We start from the raw sequence: 21943 nt of genomic DNA, 5'->3' as shown, positions 1-21943 counted from the left end.
TAAGGGTGAAAGTGATAAAAAAAAAAAAGTAAAAAAATTAAAAACTGTATACCGTAAACAATATGATTGTGCAATATGCAGAAGTTTCTGAGATTATTTACATGTGTGCAATGTCATTATTATTATTATGATAGATAGATAAACAAGTAACAAGCCTGTTTTGACAATGTAAGTAGTAGAAAGTAAAGCTATTTGTGTTCAAATGTAGGGAGTAAAAGTAAAAAGTCAGAAAAAAAATAAAAACTCAAGTAAAGTACAGACATCTGGAAAATCTACTTAAGAATAGTGTCCCACCTCTGCTAATTACATTTCCCCCTGTGCAATAAGGAGTTGAAGATACATAAGATCCACCTTGCATGCTGCGGCCTAATAAAATATAAATAAGAGTGGAAAATGAGAGTAGGTAATTGTCACAGAGCAGGATCATCCTTGTTGGGTATAAGTGTCCCACTATGTCGGATCAGTGAAGCAGGACCACCCTTTGAGTATGTGTGTGTTCACATGATACCTGACACTTATTGTGACTGACTGACTCTGCTGCAGTGGAAGTGTTGGAGGTTTTGTGTTGGTGGATGATACAGTCATCATCACAATGTCATCAGAGATGTGTAACAAAATATTTCTATCAGGCCTACATGTTTCTTAAAGTGTCCTAAACATAAAGCCAGGGAGAAGCTGAAAGTGTCAATTTGTAGGAGTTAATATGTTAATATGAATTCAGTTTAATTTATAACTACTGTTTGGCAATTACTTGATTTACAGAAGCGGTAATAAATCAATAATTAATTCACAATCTAGAATAATCTTCATGCTCTTAACTCCTTACTAAATTACAAATGTGTTTAACTGCCATACAATCTTACCATCATTAATTGTTTAATACATCCTTTCTTTCAACACAGTTATGAACAGATGATTTGTCGTGCTTAACTTTTTTACTAACTTTGCACTCTGTTATAATATTCAAGCAAATCTCAGCCAGATGTCTTCATGATACACTCATACACTTTCTTTCCACTCCTCACTTTTCTTTTATTATTATTTAGTTTGACTACAATTTGGATTACCAGTAAATCCATCCACCCATTCATTTCCTATTTATTCAGTGTACTTACTGTACAGTGGGTCCAATTACTTACAGTACAAAGCCTACATACATACATACAGGATACAACACCCCTCTCATGTTTGCCCCTTTGAAATAAACACTATATACTATATATATAGATATATATCTGTATCATGTAAGTCTTGAATATACAGTTACCGATCTAAATGTCATGTAAGTAAAACATAATGCATGTAGGAAAGTAGGTCACATTTCATCTATAACATTACAGGAGCCACATACCTTTTGGTTCCCCTATTGTCTGTTCGGCAGGTCGGAGTGCAGCATGATCATCGGACACCAGCTGACTTCTCTATTGAGCACATGGCCATCTGTTTACCTAGAGCCTAGATGAGATTTTTCAGGTGAAGAATATTAAGTTACTGCTGTTCCCATGGGTCAGGGTGATTAAGTGCTTTACCCACAATTCTTCCCACAAAATGTTCAACCTGTGCAAATACATATACACACACACACACACGCTTCAGTGTATATTGGATCAGAGTCGGAGCGAGCAGACTCAATGTGATTATGCGTACATTAAGGTACTTTTAAGTTAATACAGATCTTCCAGGTAATGAAATGATGACCCTATATCGTTTTGTTTGCTGCATTTTCACAGTAGCTTAGAAACAAGTGAAGAAACAGAAGACATTTTTATACCTGTAAAAACAAACTTGACAGAAAGTCCAGAAACAAGCCAACAATACTATTAATGAATGAATTTTAATTAAAAAACATGATTTGAACCACTTCATCCATTTATTAGTCAGTTGTTCAATTAAAAGACAAAAAGTAAATAATCTTTGTTAAAACACTCTTCAAATTACATAAAGTGTTTACAAACAGTAGTGAACAAATAAGTCAGAATAGCAGAGCAGGGATTCAGTGCTTACATACATTATATACATGAGCTTTGTGCTACTTTCCCTCTCCTTTCTATCTCTGAAAGTTTCTCAGATGTTTGTCAACATATAACTTCTTTCTTCAAAACAAAGGCAAACACAAAAGGCAGATTTTTTTTTTTACGAAAACAATTCTAATAGGGTGAGGTTAATTCACTTTTAATTTGATCAACAAATGTCAATATCAAACTATAAAAGCCATGAACAGGCTATAACTTCTTGTGACAAACTTCTGTCTCCAGAAATGATCCCAAACTTAAAGGTGAACGTGTCCTCAAGCCTACTGTAAAATGTGCAATAGTTTTGAAAATAATAAGAAAACATAAAAGATGAGTATACGGTAAATTCCCTTCAGTTTTCCATTGAGGAAGTTGTGCTGACTGATGTGAGATGCAGGTAGGCAGGGGAGATTGTTAGCTGCGGAGGGAAATACTTCTCAGGCGTTGCTTCTCTCGTCTATTGTAAAAGTCTCCATGGGCTTTTTGCTCAGGGCCTTGATGTCATCCAGGAGACTGGTGGGGGTCAAAATGTGGGAAGACCCTGAAATAAAAGCAAAAAAAATAATCATTAGATCACAAATGACAAAATAAAAGCCATTCGCAGTTCTGACTGGCTCCAGCAGGGGGGGGTAACACAGCAGGAAATAAGAACAAGAAGTTACTGTCTCAGAGCATCCTTAAGTTAATTTGAATAGCAGCAACTCACTGGGTCACTAAATCATCTTTTTTGCCAACCAGATTTAATAAAAACAGAAACATGTAGTGACTCAGTAAAAGCTCACCAGGAGTTACAAAGACAAATCAAAGTGTACTCTTGTTTAAATTCCCACCTATGATGACCTGACAGGATTTGACTGCCTGGGTGACCTCGTAGGCACTGCGCATCTCAGAGTGGCTGATTCCTCCTATGACGAAGATGATGAGGCGTGAGCCGCTCCGGCGTTCGTCCTGAGCGCTGGTCTTCTTCTGACGGGCGCTGAGGAGCAGAAGATAGAAGGAAATGTAAATAAACAGATACAAATTTGTGAGAGGAAAAAGTGGGAGCCTTGTGTGCAAAAAATATGGAAAGGGTAAAAACACACAAGCAGGGGGCTGTGGGACCCTCCTTGTGTGTTATTCACTGAGAACTAACACTACCCCCTAAATGAACAGCACTTCAGTTGAATGCAGTGGCTCTAAAGCACCACTAGAGGGAGACAATAAGCTTTTTCTCCAGGTGAACTGATCATGAGTAATTGGTAGTAGAAAGAAATGCACAGAAAAGTTATATACATCAACTCTAATGGCATAAAATTGTTCATTGGGATCAGGTCTAAAAACTCTGATGAGAGCATTTCCAGCAGAATATCATTAATTACTTACAGACAGTATTGATCCTGTACTAATGTGATCATTAAAATAAAAACCCACCTCACAGCACCGGAGCCGTTCCAGGCTGCCGGAGATTCAGACTGGTGCGGCCAATCTTTGGTGTCCAGTTTGTTCTCCACAGCGTCCTGAAAGCAATAGATGTGTCATTTTGTGTGAAAACCTGGAGATTAAGACTGACAGAGGCCACAGTTTAGTAGCTCGGTGATCGCAATACTCAATTATTTCAGAGGATCGGCACCAAAATGATTTCAAAGTTCAGAGAGTTCATTCTGATGTGCTTTCTGTAGGAGGATTTTAAATAGTAGAAGACACCTCCATCCACCAGCCTTCAAGTTTAATCTGCAGTGTTTACAGTAAACAGGAAAAAGTTTGATTTTGGTGTCATTCTTCTCTTCTAAGAACTGTAGGTGCAATCCTTTCATTACTCAGTCTCAGGCTTAACATTTGAGAACAGTTTCTCAACAGATAAGGCTCATCTTTTTTGTTACTGAAAAGGTATATGGATTTTTTTTTCTTAAAGGAGCAAATTGGTTTTAACTAACTTCAACCTGATGTTATATTCCCGCACATCACAACTGTGTCTGTTTCCTGCTTGAAACAGACACAGTTCCTGCTGATGGGAGGAAACAGTTCACCGCAGCTCACTGTGAATCAGGTGCTGCAGTGGTGAAGACAGCTCAGAAAACACCTTCACGTAAAAATAGAAAGAAAAAGTAAAAATAAAGAGACACAAAAGTTTGTTACAGATCAGCCAGTTCTTCCCTTTTTGGATTAATTTATCTGAAACTGACATTGATCTAATAATGAGTTGTGACAATATGTGTTTTTTTAACCATTCAAATTATGATGATATTCAATTTGCTTCAAATCACAACCATGAACTCAGACCTTTAACATCTTGTTTGTAAAAAGACAATCTGATGTTTCTTTGTGGTCAAAACTTCCTCTTCCCCTTTCATCAATCATCTTCTTCTATTAGATTAGCAAAATGTGGAATTTCAATTCTGTTGAATTACAGAACTGAGATTCAGTAAATTGGTACATTTAGATTTCATGACCAAAGGCCACGGGAGTAATTTTGTCTCTCTGTTCCGCATCAATTTCTGAGAATTGGACTCAACAGCAGAGTTTTACATCAGGCAGCCTCAGAGCTAATCCTTTATTTCCTCTGGGTTTCATGGCTCTTAACTTACCAAGCTCAAAAGAAACAGCCACAAGCAAACTTAATCACAAGACAGAGTGAACAGATAAATGAGAGCACTGCATGTGTGATACGCCTCTTTTTACAATACAAACAAGAAAGCAGGTGGCAACGACATCCTACCTGTGTTTTAACACAAAGCATAATCTCAGCTCATTATTATAACCTCTTATATGGAAAGCATTTAAAATACAATGAAAGCATTTGAGGATCAATGCAGCACATCGAAAGCCTCAAAACAAAGTCGGCCCCGGGGCTTAACACATAAGTGCTGCATTATTACACCTTATAGATGCTAAGATGTTGTCTTTTACACGTGGATAAAGCACTACAGGACAACACTAACATATATATGACACGGCCTATCAGATGACCTCAATCTGATAACCACCTTTTGTGGTACACTCACAGTGTTGTTCATCATTTTTCTCACGAATGTCATTCAGAGGGGGGAAGCACAGTGACCTACATCGACCTACATGTTTAGATATGAAAAACATAACTTGTGTTCATGCCGGATATTCTTTTGTTTTTCATTCCTATCTTACATCCAATCTATATCATTCTTGCTATAGTTACGCTCCTTAACCTATTAAATACGCATAGTTCCCAGAGCTTCCTGTTTTCAAAAAGCAGCGTGTATTTCGGGTAAAATAAAGATTTTAATGCCATGTGACCATGCACAAACGATAGCTGCTTAGACAACACAGTTTTTACTGACCTCCATCACATCTTTTATGCAAGGAGTCCACCTGGAGAGGTTGTATGTCTCATCCTGGGAACGATCCCGTCTGGATGGTTTGCGTGAGAAGAAACTGGGCTAGAGACAAGAGTACAAGATACAATGACAAGGAATCAATTGGGACTGATTAGAGAATAAGAAATGTTGAGAACACAAAGACCTAAAAAAAAAACATAACCCTGTAGAAATTCCCGCCATCGGCTTTAATCTTCTCTGCAATCAACTAAGCTTTACACCAATCCGTTTTTATGCTTTACTACATACCGATGTGATGATGGGGACTCCCAGTTCTTTCCAGTTCAGGATAAACTCCCGTTCATCTTCGATCTTTACATGTTGGATGAGTTTGTTCAAATTCTCATCTGTTGTTCCTGTTACAATCAACCACAGAAAGAAAATCTGAGTATGACTGATCATAGTAAAATAATAGTTTGGGGTTGAGGGTCTTGGTTAACTTGAAAATAACTGGTAACTGGAAATATTGCATCCCTGTTCTCACTGCAATCAAATCATTTTTACTGCCTCCCTGTTCATAAAATGTCTCTTGATAGCTCTTAGAAAAAGGAAATAGTCTGCTGAAGAAGCTCATTGTTGTACCGTTGAGACTGAAGATGTAGAGCAGCACCGCTCTGATCTTGTCGTGGGTGCTGTACGGGTGGAGCAGCACGGGCAGCAGGGTCCTCATGGGATCCTTCACCTTCGCTCCCTCCACGTCTGACCCCACTGCAAGATCCTAGTGACAGTGATAAACCATTTTTTCAGCCTTGAGAAAAATTCATAAACCTCCACATGGTTCACATTTAGCAGCTGACAAGTCTAAATAACATCTGGAGGAAAAGGACAGGTTTGGTTATGAGGCCTTCTCTGTTGTCAAGGCTGACTCAATAAGATTTGACACTTGTTCCACCAAAAGAAATACCAAAGCTCAGACAGACCTGTTCAGCTTTGCAGAGTTTCTCCACGTTGTTTGAGAAATGTGTCATGCAGTCCTCAGCCAACTGCAGATGGACAGTTTTCTGGAGTGAAGACAGAGGAAACAATTAATTAATTAATTAAGTTTGAACAGGATTTCTTTTTGGGTTATTTGTTACAGTGGCCAGAAAAAAAGTGAATAACCATCTATCTTGTTTTGCAATAATCAGCCTACTTAAGTGCAAAACTATTTTTTTTTTTTTTTTTTTACACCATTCTCTAGTTATTACACCATTTAAAAAAAACTCCTATTGATTTATTTTTATTGTTTGTTTGTTATTGACCATTGAGCACTTCTCTTGTATATTCCTGTACAATGACAATAAAGGTTTTCTGTCTAAAGTCCACTTCACATTGATATCAGGCTTTGGATGGAACACACCCAACTATAACAAACTAATCAATTAACTCTTTATTATTACAGCTTAGTGCAAAATTACGAATGTGAGCCAGGGTTTAGAGACACCACATCAAGACCTGTTTCCTGGGTAACGCATACCTCCGTGATCTGTTTACGGAATGATGGCATCTTCTTCATCAGCTGGGCCAAATTGCTGATTGAGATCTGGAAAAAAAAAAGAAAAAATATTGTAATGTTTACACAGGTAATAAAATTCACAGCTCAAACACCCAGGAGAGCAAATAAGACTAAACCACAGCACCGTACCTTTCCATCTGGTTGTTTCTTGCTCGCAGATATTTCCTTCACCATCTTGGGGATTTGTCTAGTGCGAGAAATATTTAGTTAAAACTAAAGGGTGAGGAAATAGAAAGCGTCTAAATAACCCTCAGTCAATGCTAGCTCTCTCCATCAGATCTCACACACTTACTCTGACACTTCGGCAATGTGCTTGTGCCTCAGTTTAACCCAGAGCATGTCGTCCTCGTTCAGCAGGGCCTGCTTCTCTGAGCCATCTTTAGATTTGTACCTGGCCACAAAAAAACATTCAGTTGCTTTCACAAGTACTGTGTTTAATTTGGTCAAATCGCTTGTTATGTGAAAGACTGAATACAATGAGAGACAGTATGAAAAGCTTGTCTTACGTGTATGTGTCATTTTGGATGTCAATGAGGTCGTAGGACATGGCCTGGTAGGTCAGCTCATGCAGGATGGGGCTGACGGCGTCAAAGCCTCTTTCCACTATCAGCAGCTGGGCTTGAGTCTTTGCCTGTTGGGAGGGGGGGGGGGGGGGGATTACAGACAGGTGAATATAAAACATGAAACTGTATTATATGTAAAAACATTGTCAGAGAGGAACATTTGGCTTGTTTAGCAACCATTATCTCATTTTTGCCTTTTTAAAAAAATCTCTAACAAAGGCTAACAACAATTTAACCAGCTTAAGGTAAAGCGTTATATTATATCATATTTTTGTCTTTCACATGACAGTGTGTATAAACTGTGTTCTCCCAGCGCTAAGCCCTTGTTTAATCTATTAACACTCTTTGTTGACACCTTCTTCGTGTCGGTGTCTCACCTTTTTCTTACCACCGTCATCCATATCATAGTATCTGGCCAGCTTGCTGTCCACCATCTCTGCGAGGGTCTTAGCGTTCTCCATGTTGCTGTCTCTAGTTATGATTTAAAATGTTAACGGTGAGTTATCATAGTCAAGTTAATACATATCCAGGATGCACTGATACCAATGTCAAACTGACTTTTAAGGTGTTTGGGAAGAAAATCAACAAAGTCACACTTCATGTAAATTCAATAATGCCACATGTTGCTTTTTTTAGCTTTACTTTTAAATGTAATCCGTTATATTTCAATCTACTGTAAAAGAGAGTAAAGTGAAGTGCTGAAGCCTCCATTTCTATCACAGTTAGGTAATATATTCTCTGGTTTCATCTCAAACTTTCCTCATAAAAAAGGTGTCACCCTGCTTCGGGGCTAAGGTGTGTTATAAGCTGAGTAACCAAATATTCTTTGGCTTACTTCTTGTATCTGACTCCTGGGTACTCGTCCAACGTGGCACAGAGTGTGACGAGCTGGTCTGCGAGCGTCTCTAGTGTCTTCTTTTTGTCCTGACTGTGGGGGCTGTAGATGCTTCGGAAGGCTCCCGGATTATCACATGTGAACACCTGAAGAATATTTTAAAGCACCAGTGTCAAAGGTTGTTTAATTTTGTAATTTAATGCATGGATGAGGCTGCATGTAATTATATATATATTTTTTTGTGTCTCCCACTGCAGAACCAAATACCTCAATATCAAATCAACAGAGCTAAAAAAAACCCTTCTAATTTCCTCACATAATACCAGCTAAGAAAGTTTAGGAAATCATTACATCACAACTTAAAGTGACTGACACCCATTGATGATTATGTCAGAACACTTCAGATCTCTTCCTCTTAACCTTGAAGAAACTAAAACTAAAAGACTTTTTCCCTGAGTAAGTAAGAAACAACAGTGTAGATAAAAAAAGAGGAAATGGAGCATTACAAAAGAACTTAAAAGAAAACAACAATGTTCTGTGAACACGTACTTGTGCCTCTTGTGGCATGAAGGATATGTTTATCTCCTTACAGACTCGTATGTACTTTGCACAGTACAGCTTCATATCGTTGAAGAGTTCATCGGGGCAGTCTGAGGGAGAAACACAGTAAAAATCATTTTAAAAAAACATCTTGAAATGTTAGTTAAAGTGTATTTTTGTCAGTTATTTTTGTTATTGTGGTGATTTATTAGTTACTTACAGTCAGTGAAATACACATATGCTCCTTTATACTTGGGTTTAGTCTTGAAGTCAGCAATAAAGGCTTCCACACACTAAAAAAAAGAAGAAGAAAGAAATCACAGCTGAGTTTTAGTAAAAAAATTAAAAAAAAAAAAAAAAAAAAAAAAAAGCAATGCAGATATAATATGGTCATCATAGAGCGGTCATGGCAAACCTTAGCTGTGGGTGTAATGAAGTAGATGGCCTTCATTTCTGGAACAGGTTCTCTGATTTTGTACAGGTCCTCCACAACTAAAGAAACAAGATATTTATTTTAAAGAGGGTAGCTACAGAAATCCACATCATAATCAGTGTACAAGCAGAAAAAGTTTTTTTTTTTCTATGATGTAAAACAAAGCCTACTTGTTATTTTCTCTGACATCAGATCTGACATTTTGCAGCATGATGAGAGGATCTTGGTGGTGAAGGGGTCCAGAATTAAAATCTGTAAAGAAGATAAGAGGGTAATAGTTAGAAGCTGTCCATAGAGTATTGGGACTATTTATTGAGTACACGTGGGGGTTGTCTTACCTTCCATACTTCTGATTTTCTGCAGTCTGTAATAATTGTGTCTTTTATTCCTGGAAGAGACAGAAAATATCACAAAAAACATGAATTAAGTTGGGCTACATTTTTTGAGCTGGGTCTTGGTTTTAGTGCTTTAAAAAAATCTTGTGACAGACATTGATCAAGTTACAGACAGCTGCTGGCCAAATACAAAAAAGTGATTGGTGTATTTTTAGCAAATTCAGGACAACGTTGTGAAGTTACAGACCTAATAGTTACTGGAAATAATGATGAATACCAGCAGTAACGTTATATGTGTGTGCAACAGGTGTCTGTGTTGTTCATTTTGGTTACCCTCTCCAGTGTAAAAATCAAGGCGGTTGTCTTGTCTGTTTCTTCTTCTACATTTGGTGGCCAGTTTATTAGACACACCTATAGCCAAAATGAAAGCAGTCTAATACAACACCTCTCTAATAGATTCTACCTTCCTGAAGACTATATTTGCACAGTTTCAGTAGAGAGATGTCGATTCAACTTTGGGGTCATTTTTGGAGTCTGAAACTGAACATGATACCCTTTATGAAGGTTGTGGTTATATCTTAAATTAAGTTATTTCTAAATAGGTGCACCTGATGAAAGAGAAAGTGATTTTTATACCCCTTAAAAGGACAGGTTGACAATGACTCAAGTATGTGTTATAACAGAGAGGCGCGCAAATAAACAATCAAACAGGTTTTTCTGGCTGCAATCATTTTTCCTGTTCATACAGACAGTTAGAAATGCCTTTATAATGTGCTTAGAAAGTCCTTCTGTCCACATAAAAAGTTTTTTAAAAAGTTTATATGAAGCTAATATGATGCTTCATTTGATTTCAACATCTATTTAGTACCACAGTCACTCTTTTTGTTATTATACCTCCTCCACAGCTCAACAAGGAAACACAAAGACATAATTTGATGCTAAAGATTGCAAGAAGACTTACTCAGAATACATAAACCTCATATAACCTTCAGATAAAATTTTAAGGGCATATTTTACCTTAACTAAATACTATAGATATATAGTTCAGAGATAGAAGGAGAGCGACTAAACACAATCTGCGGTAGGACTATGACAAGGTAAGACCTGTAATCCCCCCCTCAACAAAGTAAAATCCCCCACATATAGGGCAAAATATTATATTGCAATAGCCTTTAAACTGTGAATTAAACATAAATTGTGAACGTGTTATGTACTGTAAGCACTCCATCCAACCTGGAACTGTGTAATACATACTGTGCCTTAACATTTTAATATATTTAAACCTTAATAAATACTGGTTATAAAAAAAAGAGGGACAAAATATTAGGAACACCATTCAATATAAGTACGCCATTGCCACTTAATACAACCTCAGTAATAAACACTAAGCAGAATTATCACCTTTTAGACAATGTTAACAAAAATCTGATAATGTATTAAGCTTTTGTGTAAGTAGACTTAAGGAAGAGCTGTCTCATACAGACACCGGACTGTGGTTGAATAAGGCAGACTTGGAAAAACTGTGAATCACCAACCAGTCATCTCTCATTACAACAGCTAAATAGCAACCAGCAAAAACAACAACACCTAACGACGGAGAAGCATGCTTAAAGACATAACAGATGTTTTAAAAGCCTGTAGTTAAAGTTTGGAGTCGTTGTTGTGGTGTCAGTGTTTTAGCCTGCAGCAGATATGAGGTGGGGCTGCAGGCGAAAGAAAGTGACCTCAGACTCAGGATTCATAACACTTCCCAAAATAAAAAAACACCCAAACAAGTGGATGTCAGTCAAGCTAAAGCCATACAAAACAGCATAAAGAAATACAACATAAGTATCTGTTTAATCTGCTATTTTTTCTTTTTTTGTTTTGTTTAGTAAGTCAGAAAGATAGCAACAGTTGTGTTACGAGAAAATAAAATAAAACACAGAAGTTAGAAGACTGTACGTTATGGCTTAAGACTTGTTAAGGTGCTTTAATATGTAATGTTACAACAAATGTTTCCACTTACTTTTCCAAACTATTCTTTTCAGCCCGTGATCTGAGCCAGATGCCATCTTGTTTCTTTGCGTCTCCTCTTCCTGTCCCGTGTGTTACGTCGACGCTCTCTGACGTCAACAGCGTCACTAAAGTGCGCTGTAGTTTTTTGTAGTTTTTTTGGTCCACAAACGCAGCTTCTCTAAAATACCTAATGTAGTTTTTCTGCCTTTTGCTTTCAGTGGTGGAAAAGTAAGTTAGTGTATTTCGTTAGTTTATTTTCGGGCATTTTTGTTTATTGTCTAGATTATATCGTATTGAAGCCCATTTCCGTCATTGTGATGGAAAAACAACAACAACAAAATATCCTGTAGCCTATGCCAAAATAATGAGAATATATCTCAAAATAATGACTTATTATCTCAAATAATGACAGAGTAACTCAAAATAATGACTTGGTATCTGGTATCTTATAATAACCCAGTAACTGAAAATAATGGCTTAGTATCTCAGAATAATGACTTTATAACTCGAAATAATGACTTAGTATCTCAAAATAATGACTAATTCAACATGATGATGTAGTATCTCAAAATAATGACTTAGTCTCCCAAAAAAATCATTTTGAGATAATGAGTCATTATATTGAGGTGTATATCTATGTTGTTTTTCCCCTTTTCAGAAATAAGTTTCCACAATTATGAAAAATAATCATAAACATTCACATTCAGGTGTAATTTAAGGCTCCTAGTTAGGGAAAGTCCAGCTCCTTTGTCACACCATCATACATTCCTCATTTTATGGTGTCTTAACTACATCCTCGAATATAGAATATCTAGCCCATAGCTAGAGAGGTGTCTGCTTCCCTCCCATGCTACCCTGCACCTGCCCCAAGGTGCATGTCTCTGCTTTGCCATGATTGGACAACTGCATCCACTGGGAGGGTCCAGATGTAGGTATTTCAACCAGCACATACACCAGATATGTTAAAGAAAAGGTAAAACAGTTAAGAGTGAAGCATTTTAAAACATCACGTAGTAAGTGTCAAGTGTGAACTTGTGAGAGGAGTGTTTCAACAGATAGACGTGAAGAATGGGCGCAATGAAGTGGCTGGTGATTTTCAGCTTGCTGGGCATATGTTCACAGGTAAAAATTGCAAAACTTTTAAGAGACATAGACTAGTTTATTTCACATTCAGGCACAACATTTTTACTGATAAAAAATAAGATTAAAATAGTATAACATTTGCATTTTTTATAAAACTACATAAAACCATTGTTAATAATCTCTTCTTGTTGAAATTTACAGGCTGCAGCTCAATCAGGTATTGTATGTTCACTTTTATTCATATATGAGGGTGAAGGGGTACAAACTTTGATGGTTATTCTACATTTATGTGTAATCAAATCCATTATGCTATGATAACCTTAAAATCCTTTCATCTCCTTCATCAGATATTACAGTATCGGTGTTCTCGGTAACATCCAAGACTGCAATTCTTAGATGGACCAGGTACTCTGGAGCCAGCTCATACAAGATCACAGTCGCTGCTAAAAGCTCACCAAGCACCCCAATTGCTTTTGCCCAGTTTGGTCCAAACACAGTGATGGGATCTGTCAACTCTCTGTCCCAGAACATCGAGTATGTCTTCACAGTCGAAGCTCTGGATAATTCCCAAGGAGTACTGAGCAGTTCAGATATTGAGTCGTCAACAGGTGAGGTACACCTCTGTCCACACCTGAGCTGTTTAGCATTTTATGAATGAGATGAAGTTTAAAAACTGAGAGGCAGAGTGTTCTATGTAACGATTCATTGTCATATTATTTTCATATTCCAAAGAGTATTTGATACTGATTTTATCTTGATATACTTGAAAAAAATATGTCCAGTACTGCATAATTTAAACTAGTGTATTAAGACACACCATTTCACTGGAAAAAGCTGTAATGGATCCAGTATAGAAACTATTGTTACAATAAATTAAACAGATAGATGTTATTTTAAATATGGAGACTGATGATAAACAGTTGCTAATGTACACTGAGCAAAGGACCACATAGATTAAATTTGATTTGCATGATAAAATAAATATTAGCACCTCTGAAATGTAATGAAAATATCTTACTTTGTAGTTAACATGATGAGCCACAGCCTTCCTTCATTTATCAAATGTTCCTATATGAGGTAAGATGTTATAATGTGTGTCTTCTGCTTAGATATCATCTCTGATCAGAACTGATTGTGACTATTTCAGCTCCCGAGATTATGGATGCCATCCAGGCAGTGAAGCCGAAGGATAGCCAGACCTTGATGCTTGATTTCAACTTGAAAACCGGGGCGACTCATTACATCATTCGAGTCCAGAGTGCCAATGGCTTCTACAGAGAAGACACAGTGTCCTCCTCCCCCGCTGAGATCAAGTCCCTCACACCGTACACTGAGTACACGCTCAGCACCTTAGCTGTGAACAGTGGAGGTCGCAGCCAGCCGTCACCTTCTGTGACTGAAAAGACAGGTACTGTTGTCCATCACAGTATGTGTGAGCAGGATGTTAGATTTTTTATAAATAATGCTTCTACTTCCACAGCTACACCCAATGGTTGCTTCATGTGTGGAAGTGAGTCACGCTTTCATTGCGAAACATTGAGTACTTTTCTCATCACTCCTCATTCCTTGCAGAAGTCACTTGATCTGCTTCATTGTCACATCTTTAGTCAAAACCAAGCTTGGTGTTAATGCAAATCCACATTTTTCTTGTACAAGAAATGCATCAGCATCCCTCAGGGCCTTTCCTGTATCGGTGGTAACTATACCGGACCCTTCTATGTAAAACACAAAGAATTGAACTCATCATGAGTATATAGCTGTCCACCCCCGCCCCAGGGGACACATCTGATCCACATGAGCCAAAAAGACAGTAATCAGTTTCACCATTTTTTTGTTGTTCTTGTTGTTTAGTATTTTCTTTGTTCATCTCTGGATGTCATCATATTTAAGGAACATTTGCTAAATACTGTACGGTAGAATCAAATGACCCTAATCATACTGCTTTCATTCATTTGTATTCTTACATGTTCAAAATATAAAGACATGCTTTTCAGTCACATGTTAGAAACCAAAAACACATACATACACATCTTGAAATCTGAGACTTGAGTCAGACTTGAGTCACAAAAATGAAGAAACCATAAAGCCCATGAAAACTGGGCTTCAAATCTTAAAGATATCTTCCAGACATGTTTTTAGATGTTTATAAAATACTCTACTGCACATGTTTACCTCAAGGGAAAATATCCAGACATGCAGATAATCTTCAATGAAACTTTTAGGGATTTTAACTACAACCCAGCTGAGTTATTTGTTATCTGCATATCATGAAACTACCATTACATCTATTAACATAAAAAGTGGGCTTGTATATTCAAAGTACCTCATTCACATAAAACTTTTCAAACTTTTCTCTCCTCCACAGTTTTGCCTCCACCTCAGCTCTCCGCCTCTTCTCCCAGCAATGACAGCATTGTTTTATCCTGGGCCCCCGTTGCCAACGCCGTCCAGTACACCCTGTCCATATACAAGTTTGGCTCAAACACAGACATGAAGCAGAACACCTCCGACACCACTTTGACCATCTCTGGGCTGGATGCTGGCTCACTCTATATTATCAGGGGTTTCGCCTGGGACCCCGAGGGCCGGAAAGGAGAGGGCAGTTTGTACATCAACCAGACAACACGTAAGAAAGCACTGAGACAGTTTTTATACCCTGTAAAAAGTATCATACAACAGTAGACAGACACACAGCAGCTCTTATAAGTTATTAGTCCATGTGCCTTTAACATCATGTGCATGTAACATCATCACCCCTGTTTATACTGACCATTAGAAGATCCTTTCAGAAAGCACTTCCAGTGTAAGTGATGGGGACAAAGTCCTCCTTCCATGTTTATTTGAAGCTAGTATGAAGGTTCAGACTTCCGAAGTAGTCAAATCAAGTCAATATCTTTCAAAGTTACAGTCTTTTTAGTTCCAAATTTCCTCTTTTTATTATACTTCCACTGCAGCTGAGCAGCTGAACTGGAAAATATGTATCTCTATATATATCTACTATCTTTCAAGACACAGGGAAGACCATTTTTTAAGAATATTACAGATATCTAACTCAGACTGCTGAAGCTTCATATTATCTTCAGATGAACTTTTAAATGTATTTTTGCTCAAAACAAGGACTGTGGATTTTGTCCCCCATCACTTACATTATAGGTACATTTGGAGGGATCTTCTAATAGCCAGTATGAACAGGAGGAATGATTGCAGTGAGGAAAACCTGTTTATATGTTCATATGGGCATATGTATATGTAATAAAGAACACAGTACACTCCATTGAAATGCAGCGGAGAAGCATTGTGCCACTATATTTTGTCTTTGTCTATTAACAGGACCTCCGACACCAGCTTCTGTCAATGTATCTGTGGTGATGAGTAATAGTGTGGCTGGACTCTCTGTGTCCTGGGAACTCGAGCAGGACGTTCATGGATCCATTCAGTACCATGTGATGAGTGACCAGAACCTCATGTGTAACTCCACTTCCAGCTCCTGCACCCTGTCTCCAGTGGACTGTGGGAAGGTGCACACTATCCAGGTCACAGCTTCAAACGAGGCTGGGTTTGGTTACCCGTCCAACCCTGAGGTGTTCATCACCTGTAAGTAGGAAAACAGTTCTATGTTGTTTTAGTTTTACCTGGCATTGTATCCATAATGAGAAAGCACTGGACAACATTAAGAGCAATGTCAGTTTGTGATTGAGAGTCACTTCACTGCTGTCCTGTACTGTCAGTCCCCTGCCCACCAGAGTCTTTGGCTCTTGAGGAGCCGGAAGAAGGAAACTGCACACTGACCTGGGACACGGTGCCTCATGCTGACGCGTACGCAGCCTACATTAAGAGAGGTGACGGCGGTGAGGAGATATGCAACACCACCAGCAACAACTGCACCTTCCACTGCCAATGTGGCTACACGTACCTGATGTCTGTGTTCGCCCTCAACGAAGCTGGCAGCAGCCCTCAAGGAGAGATTCTCAACTATACCACCGGTAAGTAGAAGAGTGGATGTGTTTTAAGATTTTGAGGCATTATTAACCTGATTTACTTCTCTTTGTGGTTATGCGTGTTTACCTGTTTATCCCTCAGTGCCCTGTTGTCCCCAAAATGTGTCTGTCTCCCTGGTGAGCACTGACACTCTGGAGATCATGTGGACAGCCTCGCGGGGGGCAGAGATGTATGAAACTCGGGCAGTGGACAATTCAGAGGTCATCCTGTGTAACGACACAGCACCTGTGTGCGCCCTTTCTGACCTCAGCTGTGACAGTCCCTATAGTGTGGTGGTGACACCTTGCAATGATATCAGTGGATGCAACCGTGCATGCAAAGCTCACACCAAAGAAACAGGTAGAAAACAGACACATACACAGACAATTTTAGACAGGTTGCAGATAAAAAAAACATTCAAATTGGGCAGTGTCAGTTATGCAAATAGTTCAGGGATGTTGGATGTTGGAAACAAGTGTCCTCACTTTTACATGTTATTCCTCTGATTCATTGTGTCCTATGTCCATAAATCAAATTTAATCAATCTCATATTTAAAAATGTCCATAATCTAAGAAAAATAGCAGGGAATAGAAACAATCTTATTTATCTCTATCAAAAGTATCTTATCTTATTGAAATTAAACATTACATGATGAAAATACAGATGCTTATTGTATTAGGAGTCAACTGTATTGTGGATATTCAAATTAGCCAATATTTCACTACTAAAGCACAAATTTGACTTTGATTTTTTTCTCATTTTATTTAATAACTAGAAAGGTTTTAATATGCTATAGATAGATAGATAGATGTTCATTCAATTGAATTAATTAATGATATCAACTATCTCAGTTTTGTCTGCTTTGCGTATATTCTGGGTATATGAGAATGATCTCTAATCATTTCATCATTGTTTCACCAGTAGTTCTCCAAACATTTAAACAGTATGTAAATAACCATGTAACACTGTGACACTAAAAAGTATTCTTCTATCCTCCCTCCTCACTGCCAGCTCCCTGCATGCCGACAAATCTGTCACTGAATCCGAAAAACTCCTCCTGCGTCAGTGTCAGCTGGACAGCAAACAACCGCGCCGCTACTTACACTGTGAGTGCGTCGGGTGATGACGGCACACACATCTGTACCACAAGTGGAAGCAGCTGTGACATCACTGAGCTTCCCTGTGGCTCCACCTATGAAGTCAGCGTCATAGCAACCAGTGCTGTCGGCCAGAGCTTACCCAGCTACTCTGACTCTCTGGAAACAGGTGATTTAATTAACATACATGGATTAGTTAAAAAAAACATTAGTGCTTCAAGTCTGTGTAACTTCACTGGAGGGATGAACATTTTTCTGTGGTGGAAGAGAGGACTGCTATTTGCTACCAATTGACCCCAAAATCTCCCGTAGATATTCAAATACATCAAGATCTGATAACTTCACTGTCATGCCCCTCAAACCATTGAGTGAGCCATTGTCTTGTATTTTGTCTTATTTGTCACATATTTATCTACAGAAATGAGAGAATTTGGCAGCAAAAAAGATTTCATTATAATGTATTATTGACATTGCAATTCATTTGTAAATTACAAATAATTAATAGCAATTAATTACTGCAAAGTACTATGGTACTTTCATAAACAACAACCAAAGCAGAAGAGACCAAGACAACTTGATTTTTAGCCCCTTGAATAGATATATGCATATGGGTACTGTGAAAAAACACTGAATCCTACATTTCCCATAATGCAACTGGATAGTTTGTTTTTCATGAGACCCTGCCTGCATCCTAAATGATTTCTGTTTTCAAACCATACACCTCCAGTTTGAAACACAGGTCACAGAAGACAGTCACAGCAATTTTGCTTTCTTCATGAAGAGTGACGGCTGAACTTCACATGTGGAGTAAAATCTGTGGAGTGTCCCTTTAATTAAACCCTTCAATTATTCATTTTTTATTTTCATTCCAATTCTCAGCAGCTATATTAATTATAATTTAACCCTAAAACTCACCCTATATCATCTTCTGTTACAGAACCCTGTTGTCCGGTGAATCTAACAGTGGCTCAGGTCACTCAGGCCATGACCAACGTCTCATGGTCTCACGCTAAAGGTGCACATACGTTCATCACCTCTCTGACATCACCGCGTGGTCACGCACGCTGCCACACACAGGACTCCCACTGCCTCATGGGATGCATCACCTGCGGCACAAACTACACCGTCACCATGGAGGCGTTCAGTCAAAGCGGGCGCAATTCCAACTGCACCTATCAGGGCTTCTCATCCAGTGAGTAATGATTGTTTCAGCCAATGAGAAGGCAGCAGAGGTTTTTTTATAACAAATTATAAATCTTTACCATCCTTCAAGAGCTACAGAGGTTTGTATAGAGTGCAATTAATGTTGCATGGGTATAAATGCAGCTTCAGAGAGACACAAACAATTTACATTTCTCTAATATTTCCATACTATGTTCTCTTCATTTATCCAACTATTCAATATGTTCCTTGCAGTATGGTAGCAATGTAAGAGCTCTTCCCATAACTGAGACTTTAAAAACATTTAATATGAATACTGTTATCTTGTGAATTATAAAACGTCTGCTAAGTGGCCACTTTTATGCATTTAAAATGGTACAATTCCCACAATATACAAATAAAAGCCATACCTCATTATACTATAAGATAAAACTACTTTTCTCGTGGATTGTCACTTATAATGAGAGAATCATGGGAATATATACCAGGAATGTAAACAAAATTATATTTTATTTAAGGATTCAGACTTACAGTAAATGAAATAGACAGTTTTTTGTTTATTGAGTATTACAAATTAAATGCTCCTCTGAGGTTTTTTAGGTTTTAATGCTGGTAATATGGATCTCTTTCTATGAATGTTATGCATCTATGTATATGTATATGTCGAGATTAATAATTGTAAGGCACAGGCAATGAATTAACATCCTCGTCTGCAGTACAACCTGAGCTATGGGAGTATGCACACCGCGCTGACATCTCATGACATTATAGACCAAAATAAAAAAAAATGTGTCCAACTGCAAGTATCCACTGTCTTCCAAGTTGTCACACACAAACTAAATCATGCCTCTTTTACACAAAGCAAATATGAATTCAGACAAGAAAGACACAGGTCACCTCTTCAGTCTCTCTCTCTCTCTCTGTCACAGGTGCCTGCTGTCCGTCAGGTGTCAAACTGTACAGGATGGCCTCTAACTCTCTGCGGGTGTACTGGCGCAGTGCTGGCAGCAGCCACAGCTACATTGCAGAGATGGTGGGAAGCAACAACAACTACACCTGCAATGCGTCTCCTGGGGAGAACAGCTGTGATGTTGGCAGCGTCCAGTGTGGGGACGTGTATCATGTAGTGGTGGCCCCGCTGACACCAGAGGGCAGCAAAGTCCTGTTCTGTGCTCAGAGAGTGTACTCAGGTATTTAAAAGTGGAGTCTATGTGGGTATTATTTTCTCTGAGCATCAGGGAATCATATCAATCTTTAACCTTTAATTACAGTTACAATAGCTAAACCTCATATTCTGCCTCTATGTAGGATTTAAATTCACCTTCATTGGCAATTTGAGTGGGAATAAAGCGTAGTATTGTTGCAAAGCAGTAAGGATATTTTATAGTGACTATGGATAAAACATTTTGGCTAAATTTGGTTAATTTGGCCTTTATCTCTGCTTTTTCAGTTACTTGTTCAGGAGGCAACGTTGGAACAGGTGAGTATCTTAAACCAGTTTGGTTTACGTTGTTTCAAGTTAATTAAAATGATCTGCTTGGCTGATAGGAAGGCCAGTGCTATAATACAATGTGCAATATTTGGTCGTACAATTTTCACACCTAGTATAAAAATGACCAGACAAGGTTTGATCTATTGAGAAAGTTTCTAGTAAGAGAACTGAGGACAACAGCAGTTCATCAGTGCACCCTCTACTTCACAACCAAACCAAAACATATGGATAATGTATGATTTATTTCCTTCAATGAGCCGAGTGTAATGAAGGCCCTGTGTATTGTCTTTATTTCTGTTGTTATTAATCATTTCTAATAACAAAAATAGACTGCAGCAAACTATGAAATATAAATATCTATCTAAATAACTGATGTTGGATGATTTATCTAATATCATTTCAACCTCCTCTCCAGTGATTTACAGAGGGAAGAGAAGTCTGGACTAGCAGATGGTGAGTAAATATATTGAAATATTAATTAATTTGATGATTTATAATCATCATAGTGGTTGATAGAAAAGAGGAAATTTAAAGTTTCTTGAGTCAGTAACAACTTTCTCTCATCTTTAGTGAAAGATGTTTAAATTATGGCAGAAACTTAGACTTTATCCTCCTTTATGGTTTTCTTCACAGCAGCATCCTTACTGTATTACGGAGTCTCCCTATGCTGCTCTCGCATTTTTAAAATGTTCAGCATCAGAATTAAGATTTAAAATAGATTTATGGCTTTGCAGATCTTACATTTATAAATGAATTTTTAAAAAAACATTAAAACACACAAAATGTAAAATTTTACTGACTAAATCATTGTTTTGTTTTATTTCACAGACTTCTTCATCCTCCTCTACCTCCTGCATCACCCCTGCTCCTCTACAATGAAGCCAGCCAGATAAATGCCATACATATAAGAAAACACAAAGCATGGCAGTATTTTGACATGATACACACATGACGAGCAATGACAAAAAAGTGTTTGAGAAGTTATTCAGTGCGGCAAAAAACTGCCTTTTAAATGATGCTCGTGTACAATGGCCAAATAAAACCATCAGTCAACCATGATCAAGCACTTAAAGATGACAAAGGACAATAATAAATATATGCTGTGTGTGCTAATCATAACAACTATCATGAGGCAAAAACATGGTATGGATTTGTTAAAATTTTAAAAAAGTTGCAAATAGCAAGAACTAAATTTATACACTGTACTGAGAAGCTCGTCACTCTTTAATTTGGGCAATAGCAAATTAATTTCCAAAAGAGCATATAACTGAGCTATTGGGTAAAAAACAAACTACATATATACTATATACCTGTAAATGACAAAAACCTCAATTCAGTAACATTAACAGTACACCAGCAGTCAATTTAATCAATTTATAAAACATTTTGCCCCTGAGTTTTGAGAATTATTAATTGGACAGCTCACTAAATTTTAAAAAATTAATTAAAACAATTATAGCTCCAGCCCCAAGTAGGAAGCCTCCTAAGGATGAGTGATGACAGCTTCTCATCATGTGTTGTCTACAGTATACAGAGTGTGCTGTTGCTTATTCTCAGGATGAATTTAACAGTTTGGAATATGTGCTGTTTG

General features: G+C 37.8%; 2 protein-coding genes across 2 annotated transcripts; one reads left to right on the top strand and one right to left on the bottom strand.

Annotated features, from left to right (window-relative positions):
• Window positions 1-1856: 1856 nt before the first annotated feature.
• On the bottom strand, window positions 1857-11639 carry stxbp3 (syntaxin binding protein 3). Its single transcript, XM_053321745.1, has 19 exons — window positions 11551-11639; window positions 9546-9595; window positions 9378-9459; window positions 9190-9266; window positions 8995-9067; window positions 8784-8884; window positions 8235-8380; window positions 7777-7870; window positions 7343-7467; window positions 7129-7227; window positions 6966-7023; window positions 6798-6863; window positions 6262-6342; window positions 5924-6059; window positions 5591-5697; window positions 5306-5404; window positions 3423-3508; window positions 2843-2988; window positions 1857-2553 (listed from the first exon to the last, which is right to left on the bottom strand). The coding sequence occupies exons 1-19, from the start codon at window positions 11594-11596 to the stop codon at window positions 2450-2452; spliced, it is 1776 nt and encodes a 591-aa protein (XP_053177720.1). The 5' UTR covers window positions 11597-11639; the 3' UTR covers window positions 1857-2449.
• A 969-nt stretch (window positions 11640-12608) lies between these two features.
• LOC128361927 (fibronectin type III domain-containing protein 7-like) lies at window positions 12609-20799 on the top strand. Its single transcript, XM_053322517.1, has 13 exons — window positions 12609-12662; window positions 12825-12849; window positions 12980-13231; window positions 13771-14031; window positions 14989-15249; window positions 15954-16217; window positions 16352-16606; window positions 16704-16961; window positions 17614-17868; window positions 18637-18891; window positions 19790-20050; window positions 20311-20340; window positions 20768-20799. Exons 1-13 carry the CDS (start codon window positions 12609-12611, stop codon window positions 20797-20799), a joined length of 2463 nt encoding a protein of 820 aa, XP_053178492.1.
• Window positions 20800-21943: the final 1144 nt, after the last annotated feature.

Source organism: Scomber japonicus, chromosome 7, assembly GCF_027409825.1.
Source record: "Scomber japonicus isolate fScoJap1 chromosome 7, fScoJap1.pri, whole genome shotgun sequence".
In the NCBI taxonomy this organism is placed as follows: Eukaryota; Metazoa; Chordata; class Actinopteri; order Scombriformes; family Scombridae; genus Scomber; species Scomber japonicus.
The sequence above is the reverse complement of the archived record's forward strand: the minus strand, read 5'-3'. Positions and strand labels throughout refer to the sequence as shown.